The sequence below is a fragment of the Eschrichtius robustus genome, chromosome 2 (assembly GCF_028021215.1).
Source record: "Eschrichtius robustus isolate mEscRob2 chromosome 2, mEscRob2.pri, whole genome shotgun sequence".
Classification (NCBI taxonomy): domain Eukaryota; kingdom Metazoa; phylum Chordata; class Mammalia; order Artiodactyla; family Eschrichtiidae; genus Eschrichtius; species Eschrichtius robustus.
This window is the reverse complement of record NC_090825.1, coordinates 175,177,964-175,193,881: the sequence shown is the minus strand read 5'-3', so window position 1 is coordinate 175,193,881 and position 15,918 is coordinate 175,177,964. Positions and strand designations below refer to the sequence as shown.

The following is a 15,918-nucleotide window of genomic DNA, read 5'->3' as shown; positions in this document are numbered from 1 at the left end:
GCTGAAGCAGAAGCTTAGCAGGGAGAAGAAACCGGAATCCCAGGCGAGGGGGCTGGGAGCAGGTTATGGAGACAAGCGCTGAGCGAGGCCTGTAGTTTGGAGACTGCGAACATTGGAGGCGTTTTACTCTGCGGAAGAAGGCTTTGAGGGGTACCTTTTCCCTTAGTACCAAAAACAGTCGCTTTAGTTTTTGCAAGAGTAATATCTTACATTCACATTAATTTTGGATTCGTTTAGACACACTGTTTTTCATCTTTGGAAAGTAGGGTGTCTTTCCCCAAACCTACTTCCCCCCAAAGTAGGCGATTGTTGATAAGCATCCCAGTAGGGCTGTGCTTTCTATATTGAAGACTAAACGTTCTTAGAACTGCATAGTCTCTTGACATTTCTGGTCAGGTCATTTAGCTGGGAGAGTTCTCCCGTGGAAGGGATTTGAGCTGCAGTGTACCTGTGCTTACTGCTCAGGAGAACAGTAGGTCGTGAGGTCTGAGTCTGCCTGATGAAAACCTGCTGCCTTTCTTGTGAAAGGGAGAAAGACAGTATAAAGGGTGGCAAGTTTGTGGTAGTCTACTTAGATTTTTTCCTAGTAGTAATTCAGTGGAATTGGGCAAAAAAACCAATGTGCATGTTCTAGAATGGTAACCAGCTTTATCAAATACAGTAAGTCTGTGGAAACGTTGCTGGTGTATCTTCCTGGCATATTTACAAAGACCACTGGGTTGAGTTCCAGACATTTTTGAAGCTCAAGGCATGTTTTGCCATAGGAATATTATAAAATGGTATTGGGGTTCCCAGTCAGCCGCCAAGGCTACTTGCACGTAATGTATTGCATTCTAGTATTAGTGTCACAATTCCCTGTGTTCCTAAATAAGATGTTCCTGAGAACATGAGTGAAATTAGAATGTGGAAGAATCAAGTAACACATGTTATAAGAAAATTCTCATCCTTGAGAGAGGTTTTTTTAACGTCTGAATGATGGTATAAATGATTAGGGTTGAGCTCCCCACACACACAGATTCTATATAGACTTACGAGATTAATCATTAAGCATAGGCAAATTAATGTCTAGTTCTTTTATATTACTTGAGGAACACTTAGTAGTCTTAAGAAATTGATCTTTGCTTTGGGGAAATAGGCGTCGCAGGAAGTGAGTCCTCCTGAGGTTGTGCAGCTAAGGACAGGTGGCTGATGAGCACCTCTTTCCATAGACCAACGTTTCAGATCAGTGGGGGGGAAAGATTAGTAAATGGTGTTGGGAAATCAGTTTCCAGATGGAACAGGCATTTGTAAAATAGTCTTACTCAGCAGGAAAGTGAAAGAATCAAATGTTAAAATGAAATCGGAAAAGAACTAAATATGGGGAATATTTATGTTGTCTTGGTGTGGAGATGGGCTTCTAAACATGAAGGTAAAAACCATTTACACATAAAAACCGATTAATAGCTTTGGCTGCATGAAAGTAAAATTTACCCAGAACCCAAAAACAAAACTAAAAGATTGGTGAAGAACTGGGAGAAAATGTGTTGTGTATATGACATGCAAATTAAAAATGAGGAGAAATGGAACAGAGGTTTTTTAATTGGGGAAAGGGTATAAATGAGAAATTTTTACAAATGTGCAAATGATTGACCAAAAAATGCAACCTAAGCAGTGATCAGATAAATTCAGGTTAAAACAAGTATTCCTTTTTTGCCTAGCACATTGGCATGGGTAAAGAAATAGCTGATTTTAACAAAGATTCAGAAAAATTGGTACTTTGATTCACTGTTAATGGAACTATGGATTGTAATACTCTTCCTCTGGGGTATCACGATAATATATGGGGTGTTTCTTTTTAAAAAAGACTTTAAAATGTACATACTCTTTGTCCCAACTATGCCATTTATAGAAATATGTCCTAATACGACAATTACCTGGATGCAAAAAAAGAATTACCAGAATGTTCATTTTATAAGCATTTTCTTAAATCTCCATCCATAGGTATTACCTACGTCAATGACGGTGTCTCCATATAATGCTATGAAAGTGTAGAAAGATGTTAACAGTACATTAAATGAAAAGATTATAAAATAGCAGTACAGTGCCATTTTTAAAAGCGAAGTACATGTATATACATAGCACAGTATGGGAGGATATCTATCGATACATGCCACTGGATGATAGCTCGAGGGCTAACTCTAGATGGTAAAATTGTGAAAGGCTTTTACTTTCTTTTTGCTTTTTTATGTTTTCCTTTTATGTCATTGTCTCTGTGGGAAAACATGTTCCACATTTCCTTAACTAAAAAGCAGCACAGGGACTTCCCTCGTGGTCCAGTGGCTAAGACCCCGCGCTCCCAATGCAGGCGGCCCAGGTTCGATCCCTGGTCAGGGAACTAGCTCCTGCCGCAGCTAAAGATCCCACATGCCGCAACGAAGGTCCTACACGCAGCAACGAAGATCCCGCGTGCTGCAACTGAGACCCAACACAGCCATGTAAATAGATAGATTTTTTTTTTTTTAAGCAGCACTTTTTCTCCCCGCCCCCCTTTTTTTTCTTTTTTTCTTTTTGCCACAGCACGCAGCTTGCGGGGTCTTATTTAGTTCCCCGACCAGGGATTGAACCCAGGCCGTGGGCAGTGAAAGTGCGGAATCCTAACCACTGGACCGCTAAGGAAGTCCCCAAAGCAGCACATTTGTATAAGATACTCTTCTCCCCATAACCAAAGCCACCTAACAAGAAGGGCAGGCCTGGAAAAGGTCTAGTCTACCTCCACCTTATTAAGAATCCATTTCAGGCTCCTCATACTTCCACAGCCAGTTGATAAGAACAGAACCACTTCTACTTGGGGGTAGTAGAGGGGCTGCCTTATGCAGAATGGCCTTACCATTCCTGGATTATGGTGTTCCTAAATGGAGAAGTGCCATGGGTGTTTTAGGTCGTCTTATTTCTGTAGTGCTTATTAGGGCCTATAAAAGTGAAAGTTGTCACATCTGGAAAGTGCATATCAATGATCTCATGCTGTAAATTATTCCTCCAGGGCGCAAACCAGAAGAAGAGGGTGTGGAAGATAACGGGCTAGAGGAAAATTCTGGGGATGGGCAGGTATGTGCAGCCTTGTCAGTGAATCAGCTCCCTGCGTGGACCCATGACAGTCATCTGACGGTGGCATTTTCTTTGTCACAGGAGGATGTTGAGACCACTTTGGAGAACTTGCAGGACATCGACATGATGGATATCAGTGTGTTGGATGAAGCAGAAATCGATAATGGAAGTGTTGCAGATTGTGTGGACGACGACGATGCTGATAATCTCCCGGAGTCCCTGCCTGATAGTAGAGAGCTAGTCGAGGGAGAAATGAAGGAGCTTCCTGAGCCGCTTCAAGAACATGCTGTAGGTAACTCGGCAGTGTCTCTACAGTGTACCCTAAACGTAATAATTCCTCAAATAGCTTAATAGATGATAAGTTTTATATTTGGAGTTAAGTTCTTTTAATGCCAGTTGAGTAGAATGGGGGCTAATCCATTCACATGTAAAAATCAGATGAGTCTGAAAAACACACTTTGCTTCATTGAAAAATGGTGTCTTGTGAGGAACGCGAGTATATGCTCTCCATTTGTATCATGCAGTGTTAAGCCTTTTGAGGATACTATTGTAGATCTTCCTGTTTATTATAGGAGATTGGTCTGTGGTGTAACACCTGGGATGCCTTGAAAATACCAAAACAGAGGTTGAAAGTTGGTCTTTTGCTGTCAACCAATTGGTACTCGCCTAGTCAATCTTTAACACTAACTTTGATGTTGTTTTTAAAGCCTTAGCTTTTTTTCTTGTTAGATGCAATTATGGTGGGCATTATTTATTGAACTTTGTCTACCAGACATTAGGCATTTCCTTTAATCCTTTCAACAACTGTGTGATATATAGATGCTGTTATGCCCATTTTCCAGTTGGGGAAATTGGGGAGTAAAAAGGTAAAGAAATATCTCCAGGCAATATATAGGTCATATGAGAATAAGAATTAAGACCAGGCTAATTCCAGAGTCCATGTACTTAACTCATACACCACATTATCTCAGTGCTGTTAAGTTTACTGGATTGTGTCATTTCCGTGAGGATGAACGTTTCTCAGGTAGCCAGAAGAGGCAATGAAAAATAGAAGCCATGAGGCGTCTTTGTAGGAATTCCTAGGGCTTGGTGTTAGGACCTAGGAGACACCTGGTTTTCATAGTCCTCCTCACATCTTTTGTGGAGTGTCTCCCAAGTACTCCAGTACTCCCTGGGGAAGGAAGCTCTGTTCTCTGCTGGTCCACCCATGCCATTCCTTGGAATGTGTTTGCATTTTCTTTTGGAACTGATCCTCAATACCCTTAGAGGTAGCAGATTGTCATCTTTGAAAAGGTGGGGGCGGTTTGAGAAACGATTGAGTCATTTTGACACAGATAGGGTATGCAATTGTTTCATCTTTTGATGAGTCTCATTCACTGGCTTCCTAAAAAGGAGTACCAGAAACACGAGAGCAGTGAAACCCTTCCTTATTGACTGCTTTTCCTTAAGGCTGTTTTATTCCCTGTGATTAGAAAATAATATATTCAGTAACAAAAGCCTGGAAATGCCTAAATGTCTATCAGTAATGGTTAAATAACCATGGTTTAGTGGAAGCAGTTGTTTAAGAGTTAACAGCATTGACTAGAGGTCTGCCACTTAACTTGCTGTGTGACCTTGGCTAATTTACTTAATCTTTCTGGGCCTCATTTGCAAAAATAGTAGGTTTGAGGAGGACTAAATAGATGAATGCTTATCGCTAATTTAGAGCAAAAGTCATCAAGCTGGCCAAAGATTTATTGGAACACAGCCACACCTATTTGTGACAATTGTCTGTGGCTGATTTCTGGATACAACAGCAGAGTAGAATAGTCATGACAGAGACCGTCTGGCCTACAAAGCCTAAAATACTATCTGGCCCTTGACCCCGGCTTAGAGCAGCACCTATTGTATAGCAGACAGCAGTAGGGTTATTGCTACTGTTACCATAACATTTATTACTCCTTCCAGTAATACAGTTACTACTTCTATATACCATCTCAGTGAACTAAGCTTATTTATATGAACTAGAATAATCTCCAAGATGGCAGCAAAAGTAAGGCAGGGAACAGAATAATGTGCTACTAATCATGGAGACAGAGAAAGGGGAGATGGTCTTTCACATGCGTGTGTGCCCATGCTCTTGTGAGCCTGTGTAGAATGTCTTGAGATGGCTGTGTCAGGGGAGGGAAGGAGTGGTGCAAGGTGGTTTCGTAGTCAAGTAAAGGTAATAACAATACATGCTAATTATAAAATATTTTGAAACTATTTCCCCCCTCCCAAAAATAAACCAACATTCAGGGCTTTATAACAAACAATCTAAGTTATATTAGGTCACACAACAATGATTTTATGAACCCCCTTTCTATATCTGGGGAATCCCTTGCCTTATGGACAGAGCCCACCTCATAGAGTAGAAGCTCAACATACCAGTTATTCTTCCCCTGCAGGTGGGGCAGTGATGGGTCACCTGGGCTTTGCCAGTCCTATGCTCCTGTCCCCACACTCAGTTTGGAAGTTGATGGTGCTGAGTGGCAGGGTTCCCGGAGAAGCCCTTCCCATGTGGGCAGTAGCCGCCCTAGCAGCAGCAGTCCCAGCAGCAGTAGCGTCCAGGCTCGGCCAGCTGTGGTGGCCATGGAAATCCAAGAGCCCACTCTGCAGCGTGACTCTGGATGCTGTTCCTGGAAGAACAGCCCCAAACCTGGTGGTCCAGTCTACCAGGAGAGCCCATGTACTGCCCAGTTGTACTTTTTTTTGCTTAACTTAGACTTTTGTTTTTCTTTGTTTGGCTTGCATCTTGAAACCCAAACTGATAACCATTTTAGTGGGTCTCCTAGTCTGTCTACAGGTATATGTTTATGTACATTTCTTTCATTCGAGGTGGAATCACAATATAATGCTGTTTTGATTCCTGCACTGTGTTTAGAATTTCATCTTAAGTGACTTTTCATGGCTGTAGCTTTTCACTGTACGGATGTACCATTATGTTACCTTATTATTGATGTAATAAATTTTATTCTCCATTTATTTTACAGGTAGAGGACAAAGAAACTATAAACAATTTAGATACTTCATCATCTGACTTCACTATATTACAGGTAAATTGTTGTATGTCTCAATAATTTTAGAATCAAACATTAGACCAGTCTCTCGAAACCACTTCCAATATTGTATGGGAGTCCCAACTAAAAGTCATTGCAAAGTTTATTTCCTTTGTTGGCTTTTGTAGAGGGGGTTTTGCTTTCCACTTTCCCCTAATATAACATGCCTATTGAAAAGGGCTCATCGTCTTGGCTTCCCTTCCAAGCACTGTGGCGTCCCTGCAGCTGAGAGGAGGGTGTGTTTGCGGGGTTCTTGTTAATTTGATTCGTGGGAGAAGGGCAGCCTGTCGGGTCTGTTCTGGATGGCATCCTCTGCAGAAAGACTATTAGATGAGACATGAGACAGCAAGGGGGACACCCCCTCCTCAGGAGAGACGAATGGGGCACGGATGAGGATGCAAGGGGGTGACCAGAGCGCTGACCTCACAGCTGGGAAGAAAGATGGATTCTCAGGGGTTCTGGTTCTGCCTTTGGGAAGTTTTTCTCAGAAAGTACACAGATTTCTTTTGATGACTGTGTCATCTTGGCTGTTTGACTACCATCTGTGTAGAAATTAAATCTTAGATGAGAACAAATGAGATGTGGCCTAACTTTCAGGTATGGTTTGCATAAATGTGGATCTTGAGTTTCCTTTTCCTTTTTCTGCCAGCCTGTAGATGTAAACTGTTGGAATAAAGCTGGGTAGCTGATTTTCAGTAGAAAGTTTTGTGAGGAAATGAAAATACTTAAGCCAGTCATAAGTAAGCTGACTGCCAGTCAGCTTATGCCAGTCCTTGTGTTTTGTTTGTTTTAATAATGTCACCTATGCTGCTTAATTGGAAATCACCTTTCAGACAAGATCTTCATTTGCTTCTGCCAGGCAGGGGCAAGGTTTGTTATTACCGAGCCAGAACCCCGGCCTTGAGGAGGGTGCAAATCTCAGGGAAACTTGGTGAAACCCAATTCACCTTTAGGGCTGATGTCTCTCTCCAGCTGCAAAGTGACACAGCCTGTTCCTGACTCAGAAGGGAAAGACGGAGCGGGTCTTGTCATTTTCTTGAGTGTCTCTGTAGGTCAAAGACTCCTGTATATATTATCCTAACCAGACGCTTACGTATAGCTCCTCTCAGCGACAAATAGAAACATACGCGTTTCTCTCTAGGGAAAGTTAGGAGAGAATTGTTCTGCCTAAAATGATCGGTTCCTTCAGTGTAGAATCTTTAATTCCCACCATGAAATGAAAAAGAATTGATTACAAATAAATGAAACTATTAAGAAAGTGAACAGTTTCCTAGGGCTCCCCAGAATGGCAGGTCAGTGCCCAGTGGAAGTTGCAAACCATTCACGTCCATGTAACTCATATGCTAAGCACCTGTGCTGTGTCAGATGCATGAGAAGAAAGGTTGGTCTCCATCCTTCCTATGTAAACAGAGCGATGAGTTGAGGCCTGGACTGATAAACAGACTCTCAGTCACATAGCCTTTGCTTAAATCTTGGCTTTGCTGTGTGTCCTTGAGGAAGTTTGTCAGCCACTCTGTGCCTGTCTCCTAATCTGTGAAAAGAAGGATGATACTAATAGTACCAACCTGCTAGGGCTGTGTGATGATTGGTTAATATATATATAGTAAGGTGCTTGAATTTGTGCCTGGAACCTAGACAGTGCTTATCAGCGTTGGCTGGAATTCCAGAATATTGTAGTTTGTGCGGAGGGAACGTAGGGGTCAGGGACCACGTATTGAGAGAAAGTCCCTTCCTTTAGTTGGGCAGCCTCTCTATGACAAGGTGGCCCCTAAGCTAAATGCCGAGGGATGTGTAGGACTTGGTCAGGGGTGGGGTGAGGGGTGCAGATGGCCCTGCTGGAGAGGGAGGTGGCAATGGGGGTGGTAAAACCAGCGCTACTGTTGGCAAGGAATAACAATGGTGTGACTTGACAGGGCTTCCTGGGAAGAGTTTGAGGGATATTTAGGAATTAGGGCTGCCTGGTGGGTTGTTGGTTAGAAGAGATAAAGAAGCAGGCATGTGTAACACTGGAGAGGGCTCAGTTGACCAGGTGGGCAGGGGTGGTATGACCGTGCAAAGAGCAGAGGTCAAGCCACCTGTGCCTTCTTTCCCTCGATCTTTTCAATTTTTGGAAACTAATGCTATATTAATTAAGTGAAAATTGATTATCTGATATGTGTCAGGCATTCTATTAGGCACTAAAGATAGAAAAAATGAAAACACTGCCCTCCAGGGCAGTGTTTAAGATAATTTAGAGGGATAGACAAGCATGTGATGGGTTCATCACCATTAAAAGTGATATAATGTTGCCAGGCACTGGGAAATGCAGCAAAGCAAACAACAGTAATAAACCAGGCCCCTTGAGAGCATCCTGGGCTGTGGGGCTTGGGGCTGAGGTGAATGGGGTGGGATGCCAGCTGTGTGGGCTCTTGCCCAGAACAAGCAGGTTCTCCACCTGTTGCATTTGTGAGGTCCCTTGTCTGTGTTTTTAAAATTCCCTTCTTAGTTATTATAGTTTTTGGTGTAAATAAATTCTAGGTTTCATCCATCTGGCACAATCTTATTTATATTTTTTGTTGCAGGAAATTGAAGAGCCATCCTTGGAGCCAGGTACTGTTAAATGAAAAACTTAGCAGCGGGGTTTGGAACCATTCTAGTTTTCCACCTTCTCTAATTTGAATTCTTTAATTTTAAAAAGTTACCTTACTGTAGTATACATTGTTCTAAAGGTTTACGATCCAGAACATACCAGGATCATAGAGATTGGAAACCCAGCCATATCACCAGATCTGTGAAAGTGGCTGACTTCTCGTTTCGCAAAATGTATTGGTGAGATGAAACTGTCTCATGCCTTTTTAAATGTACACGGCACTTAAACTTATGTAGAGAGAGTTTGCATGCCTCTCGAGAGCAAATACCTCTGTACCCCACAGAACAGATCTTGTGATATTGGGCAGTATCTTAACTTTGTGGTTTTTAATTCAGGCAGTGCAGGCAGTGGTAGGGAGATACGGTTTAAAACATTGAGACGTAACTGGATTCCAGAAGAGGAAAGAGTTTCTTCATGAGAATTCCAAACAAATAACTGTTCACTTTCTGGACTGCAAATATCTCAGAGCACCGATGGAAGAGATTCTGGTTTTCATGTTGGACTGTTCTGTTAAAAGAAATTCAAAGAAATTTGGAAATTGAGCTGTTCAGTGAATGGTGATACATTCAGTTAAGCAACTTGGACTTTGGAAGCTAAATTTGGAAGAGTCATATATAAACGACGACAGAATGAAGACTGTCAAGAATCAGCCAGAAGGTTATGGGGGTTAAATCTCTGGGATGCTTTTCTCTTCCATGTAGCGTAGAGGCTTGCTCTCGCAGGCGGTTGGAGCGCAGGTAGTGTAACCAGTGTAACTTTGTGTACCCGCGGGTTTTCCAATCTCTGTGTAGCTAGCAGTTCTCTTCGTGTTAGTGTGGCAGCCGTGCCAGTTCCACATTTGTGATTGCTTTATTTCCCTGGTAATTAAACCTTGTGCCATTCTATTCCTGTTAAATCCGTAGAAAATGAGAAAATACTCGACATTTTGGGGGAAACTTGTAAATCTGAGCCAGTAAAAGAAGAAGGTTCCGAGCTGGAGCAGCCATTTGCACAGGAAACAAGTAGCGTGGGGCCAGACAGAAAGCTTGCGGAGGAAGAGGACCTTTTTGACAGCGCCCATCCGGAGGAGGGTGATTTAGATTTGGCCAGCGAGTCAACAGCACAAGCTCAGTCGAGCAAGGCAGACACCCTGTTAGCGGTAGTGAAAAGGGAGCCCGTGGAGCAGACAGGCGATGGCGAGAGGACGGACTGTGAGCCTGTAGGGCTAGAGAAGCCAGTTGAGCAGAGTAGTAAAGCCTCAGAGCACACGGAAGCCTGTAGCGAGGAGGCCTCGGAAGCGCCCCCGGAAGCCTCAAGCCCAGACCCCAGGGATAGCAAAGAAGACGTGAAGAAGTTTGCTTTTGAAGCTTGTAATGAAGTCCCTCCGGCTCCTAAAGAGTCCTCAGCCAGTGAGGGCGCTGATCAGAAAATGAGGTTTGTTTTTTCTCAGTTTTAGACCAGACGCTATCTCCTTTTCATTGGTCGTTTAATGACACACATAAGCTGTTGTTTCTGCAATTGGCCAGCCAGACTGATGCAATTGTAGTTTACTTCTAAAGAATGTTTTATTTCTCTTTGTTTATTTTAAGCTGATTACATAATCTTTTTTCTTTTCTCAACCTATCATGGTTGTTTTCTTTAATTCTTCCTAATTATCTTTAGCCCAGCAGAATTAATTAACTCCTGTGGGTCTGAAATCTTATGGTTAGGTCAGATTTCCAATACACGTTTGTCGGGGTATCATTTTTTCAGAACTAAATTTCGGGTAGGTATGCAACCTCAGCACGTATTTTATAATTTTGAGTTTGTTTCCTGTCTGCTTCTTCCTTCTGGAGTGACATTGTCTTTTGTCTCTAGTTCTGTCGAAGATGACTTGGATACCAAAAGGCTTTCCAAAGAAGAAAAGGGTAGGTCAGCGTGGCATCATCCCCAAGAGCATGTTTGGCCCCCATGGTGGCGGGTGTTTGGTTCTGGGCTGTCCACACCCATTTCTGCCTCACATGTGCCTGTGAGCCCGTCTCAAAGCCTTTTCTCCACTCTGTCCCCTGCTCCTCACTGCAGGTTCTGGGTTGCAGGGCAGAGTTGACACATCGATTTGATGCTCAGGCTTGATTTTGCCAGAGGTCTTTGAGCTCCTCTGTCCTGACTGACCCTCTGATTTGCAACTTCCTTAACCACGGTGACACTTGCAGATGGAGAAAATGCTTCGAGTTTCAGATACCTTGGGGCGGTGGGGAGCAGTTTCCCTGGTATTGCAGATTTATCAACACCAGAGCCCTTTATTGATCCACTGATTGAGAAGCAGTTTTGCTGGTCCAGATTCCTCCTTAATCAGTGTTCTAATAAGAACAAAAACCAGGGGTAGGTTGTGCTCTGTGGTTCTACACTGATAGCACCTGTCTTACATTCCAAAGTCGCCTCACTGGATTGGGTGATGCCATTTGGTAGCTAAGGGACTCTCCCACGGGCTGAGCAGCCCCCGACTCGCCATAGTAAGTGGCGTTGCCAGTGGTCCCATCTGCCTAGTGCGCAGCTCCAGAGCTTGTGTAAGGACAGTGGGCGGGGCCCCACACCCCAGCTGGCTTTGGGTACTGCTGGCATCTGGGACAAGTAGGGAAAGTGTCTGGTTTGGAATGATTTTAAGCTTTTTTAAGACTCAGGATTTTGTTGGTGTCATGTTTTTGACCTGAACTTTTTTTGTGATAGGTCGTAGCAGTTGTGGTAGGAATTTCTGGGTTAGTGGACTTTCTTCTACCACCAGAGCTACAGATTTGAAGAATCTTTTCAGCAAGTATGGGAAGGTAAGACCGGGGATGAGATTTTTAAGCCCATGCAGTATGGCTTCTACGTGCAGATTATTGTCCCCACGCAGTGAGGACTTTGAGTGACTGTGCATGCTGCTCTTTGACCTCACATTTGCTCACATTGCTCGTGGCGGGTCCGCCGCCCCTACGGGGAGAGATGCAAGCCCAGTGGGATCTCCCAGAGCCCACATCCACTTTGTATTTCTCACCTTTCCCCGGCCCCCAAGCCACCACACGACTTGATAGCTTCCTGAATCCATTTCTCTGGCTTTAGGCCTTAAACCCAGGGAGGGCTGTGGAGGGTGGACCAGAGGGCAGGGTGGGAAGGTGCTGGTAGCATTTTCGTGAGATGGTGGTGATTACAGAACACGAGTGAAGCTGTAGATATGGTTACGAACAAGATCTCTGGAGCCAGGCCGGTGTGGGCAGCTGTGGGCCCCAGCTCTGCCGCTCAGAGTTGTGTGGCTGGGGCATGTCGCCTCTCCCGTGTGAACCTCATCTCGTCACCTGGGGGCCCTCAAAGTCGTTGTCTCCTTATGATGGCGTGTGTAACTGGAGCAGAGCTGCTGGTGCCCTGCCTCTGCCCACGTGCTTTCACCCCCAGCTGGGTAGCTCTGGCCCCCTCTTCTCTGCCACCCCTGCCTGTCTCCCTCCATCCTCAGCCCAGCAAGGGTGGCCATGACGCCCAGGTGGACCACCTCCCCGCCTGGGTGCCAACTGCAGTCCCCCGTGTGTTGCCTTTAGTCCCTCCTCTTTCTCCCCCTCCCTCTCCCCCTTCCTCCCCATGCTTCCCGAACTCACCTCCAGATAAACTGCTGCACCTGTGCCTCCTTGTCTCTCAGTCAGTCTTGGCCAAGTGAGACTTAGCACAGGCTCGTGTTCGTAGTAAGGGTTCAGCAATGATAACAGAGAAAACCAACGTCATTTACCTTGGTTGTTGACGTTCAGGAACTAACAAGGAAAACTAAACTTGACACGTTTCTCAGAATAACTCACGACTCCCTGGGCCTCAGTAATACAAGGTGGGACCCTTTTCTTGATTCTGCTTTGGCCCTCAAAGCAGATGGCTGCTCTCAGCAGGGAAGTGTCAGCCTGGAGCCTGCAGTGTCTTGGGTTCATTGCTGGCTTGAATAAGGGACCAGACCACTCTGAAACCTTCCTTTGGGGGTAAGGCTCCACGTGGCACAATGAGAATGAATACCGGCCATGGCCACTGGTTCCGCTGGGACCTCTCCTGAGCCGTGGTGCCTTCTGCCGTAAAAGGCTGTCCCTAACTTCAGCTTACTGAGGTTGTTGGGAGAGTTAAATAGCATATAAGGATGTATCTGTAGTGCCTGAAACATCTCCTTGAATTTTGTTTTGTTAGTAGTAGGATGGGCTCTGCATTACAGAGCGCTCTTTATAAACCTGTCCTGTCGCTCTCCTTCTGTAGATGTGTCTTCCTACTTCACTGGCCACGTAGATGACTGCACGTTCAGAGACATTTCTTTACAAATTTTACATAGTGTTAACGGCATGCTGGCAGGACTCTGCCTTCTGCTTCACTTTCTCCTCCACGCTGTCATCCTGGTGCCCTAGAGGAACAGGCAGGATGGAGTAGGAGCAGGCAGACAATAGCAGTACCCTCCCCAGCCTTTTCCTGCTACTTGTCGTCCACCTGTTCTCAGTATCTCTGGTGGGGGGCGGGGGGGAGCAGGACGTGGGGTGGGTCAGAGGGAAGCAGCGTGGACCGCAGTGTCGGGGTCTGTGGGGGGGCTTCGTGTCCAAGCCATATTTGTGTGCTTTCCTTCAAGGTGGTGGGCGCCAAGGTTGTGACCAATGCCCGGAGTCCTGGAGCTCGCTGCTACGGCTTTGTTACAATGTCCACGGCAGAAGAGGCCACAAAATGCATTAACCACCTGCACAAAACAGAGCTCCACGGGAAGATGATCTCAGTGGAAAAAGTAAGGGGCTATTTTCTTCCCGGGATGTGACCATGTTAGGAAATAAGGTAATACTTCCACCTGATTCTCTTTTTCAGGCAAAAAATGAACCTGCTGGGAAGAAAACTTCTGACAAAAGAGAAGGGGAGGGGAAAAAAGAGAAGTCTAGCAATGCTGACAGGTATTACTCTTCCCGAGGGGATTGTGGCCAATGTGACCCTTTTCTTCATTTCATGTCCTTCACGTTTTCCACGGATGGGGAAGGCTGTGAGGCCCTCGCCCCCTTTATTTTTCTGCATTCGTTGAGGACGGTTTCACCACCAGTCCTGGGAGATGACTCCAGTCCCTCTCCAGGCTCCTTGTTCTCCATCCTGTTGATGCCTTAGAGGCAGCCTCCTCATCACTTGGTGCTCATGGCAAGAGTCCTGTCATCGTTGCTGGCTTTTTTCCCTCAATATCTCTTCTCACCCACTTGTGTCTGGGGTGTTATTTTTAGATCTGCAAACATTAAGAGAGAAGAGAAGCCCGACAGAAAAGATGATGCTAAAAAGGGTGAAGATGGAAGTGGAGAAAAGAGCAAAGATCAGGATGATCAGAAACCTGGCCCTTCAGAACGATCTCGAACCACAAAATCAGGTAGCTGACCGATGGGTATGGGAGATTTCACCTTGTGTTCTGTTCCTGGCTGGTGTGGTTAGTTGGCAACACAAAACTACATTTGTTTTCTATGGAGTTGAGTGTTGTTCCTCATTTGGAGGTGCCGCTTCTTATCTTGCTCCTTTCTTCCTGTAGGAAGTCGAGGAACTGAGCGGACCGTGGTGATGGATAAATCTAAAGGTGTACCTGTTATCAGTGTCAAAACATCAGGATCCAAGGACAGAGTGAGTGTTCCTTTCCCACCTGGGGTATTTATTTCCTCTGACATTCCTATGTGTGTTTTAGGGGATTCTTGAGCTTGAGAAAAGTTGTCAGCCTTTCCAAAATGTAGGTTTTTTTGAACTTCAAAAATGGGAAAGTTTATAAGCTTTGCTTCGTAGTTTGTATGATAAGAATTGTTGCTTTTTGGTTTTTTATAACTAATTTTCAAATTCAATTATGGGAGTGGTTGGCTTTGTTTGCCTGAATCAGGGTACAGTAGTCCATTTTCCTTGCCAGCCTGGAAGTTTGAGCAGCTTTCCATTGTGCATTCCCAAACCCCCGTGTGACCCAGGCAGCCTTCCGGCCCGCCTTTACAGCCAGTCCATACTCTGACTCCTTGCAGATACTCCACAGAACACGGAATCCACAAAGTGCCAGTCTTAGGTTCTTACCACTTCACTCTGCCTGCCACTGGGGTCATGGGTAGCTGTTGATATTCATACGTTCAACTTTTGATAGGCTTACAACTTTGATGGATGTGGGTCCAGGTCCCCAAGGCTACCCACATTCTGAGATCCACTGGGGGGCCCCCTGGACTTGGCACATAGTTGTAGTCACGGTCAAGATTGGCTTCAGTGATGCAGAGAGGATACACAGCCGGGCAGGCGGGGAAAGACAGGTGGGGGGAGTCTGGAGGGGACCCTGCCGGCTCCTTTGTGTTCTCCCTCCCGCGTTGGCTCCCGCAACAGCGACAGTGCAGCCGCTTGAGGGTGATACTTCTGCCCAGGGAAGCCCGTTGGAGCCTCAGCTCCCAGGGTTTTCACTGGGGCTGGTCACGTAGTCCCCTCTCCAGGCAAGTACCGAAGGAGAACAGGTTTTCAGCACAAACCATCATTTGCATGGTCTGGGCACAGTGAACCACCTTTGCCAGTTAACTCTTGACTAGGGACACTCTGAATGCCAAGTTCTCTAACACCAGCCTCAGGCCTGCCATTTTAACCTGTGCTGCCCAGAAGATAAACCGTTTAAGCTTTTGAATGTTGTGGACCAGCTGCAAGCTGACATTTCTATTATGACATTTCAGTCTGCCTGTGTTTGTGCAAATATTTTACTGTGTTAGAGTGTTTTCCCCTTACTTTATAATAAATGATGTAGAATGGCAAATTGGAAGTGTGAATTTGAGGGCTGAGGCGGGTAGATCTCAAAAAATAATGCAGTCGGCACAAATAAGGAATCCTCAAACATACCAGAAATAGCCTCAATTGGGCATCGCCGCATGTTTAATATTAAAGAATGTGTTTTGGACGCAAAAGACAAAGTGAAAAAAAAATACTTTTTTATCTTACAAAAAGTTTCTGGTAAGATACTCATTTCCATTTTGACTAGTGAAAGTACTCGATGAGTCATATTTTAGCATTAAATGGTAATGACAGTCTGTGACTCTGAATTACTACGATAAGCAAACATGAAGTTTCTTAGGAGAGAAGGCGTTGTTATCTGATTGTTTCGTTAAACGTTAATCTTCACTTCTGATCTTGGATGCTTGGACCTGGACACACCTAATT

General features: G+C 44.8%; 1 protein-coding gene across 2 annotated transcripts in view; it reads left to right on the top strand.

Annotated features, from left to right (window-relative positions):
• The window catches only part of SAFB (scaffold attachment factor B), a 34,222-nt gene that overhangs the window by 10,194 nt on the left and 8,110 nt on the right, over nucleotides 1-15,918 (top strand). For both annotated transcript variants that reach the window (XM_068537200.1, XM_068537199.1), the window contains exons 3-13: nucleotides 3,020-3,084; nucleotides 3,166-3,376; nucleotides 6,100-6,158; nucleotides 8,723-8,750; nucleotides 9,693-10,203; nucleotides 10,627-10,676; nucleotides 11,476-11,570; nucleotides 13,367-13,516; nucleotides 13,594-13,676; nucleotides 13,992-14,131; nucleotides 14,288-14,376. In XM_068537200.1, coding sequence (XP_068393301.1) covers nucleotides 3,020-3,084; nucleotides 3,166-3,376; nucleotides 6,100-6,158; nucleotides 8,723-8,750; nucleotides 9,693-10,203; nucleotides 10,627-10,676; nucleotides 11,476-11,570; nucleotides 13,367-13,516; nucleotides 13,594-13,676; nucleotides 13,992-14,131; nucleotides 14,288-14,376 — 1,481 coding nt within the window. The remainder of the gene's footprint in view (nucleotides 1-3,019; nucleotides 3,085-3,165; nucleotides 3,377-6,099; nucleotides 6,159-8,722; nucleotides 8,751-9,692; nucleotides 10,204-10,626; nucleotides 10,677-11,475; nucleotides 11,571-13,366; nucleotides 13,517-13,593; nucleotides 13,677-13,991; nucleotides 14,132-14,287; nucleotides 14,377-15,918) is intronic.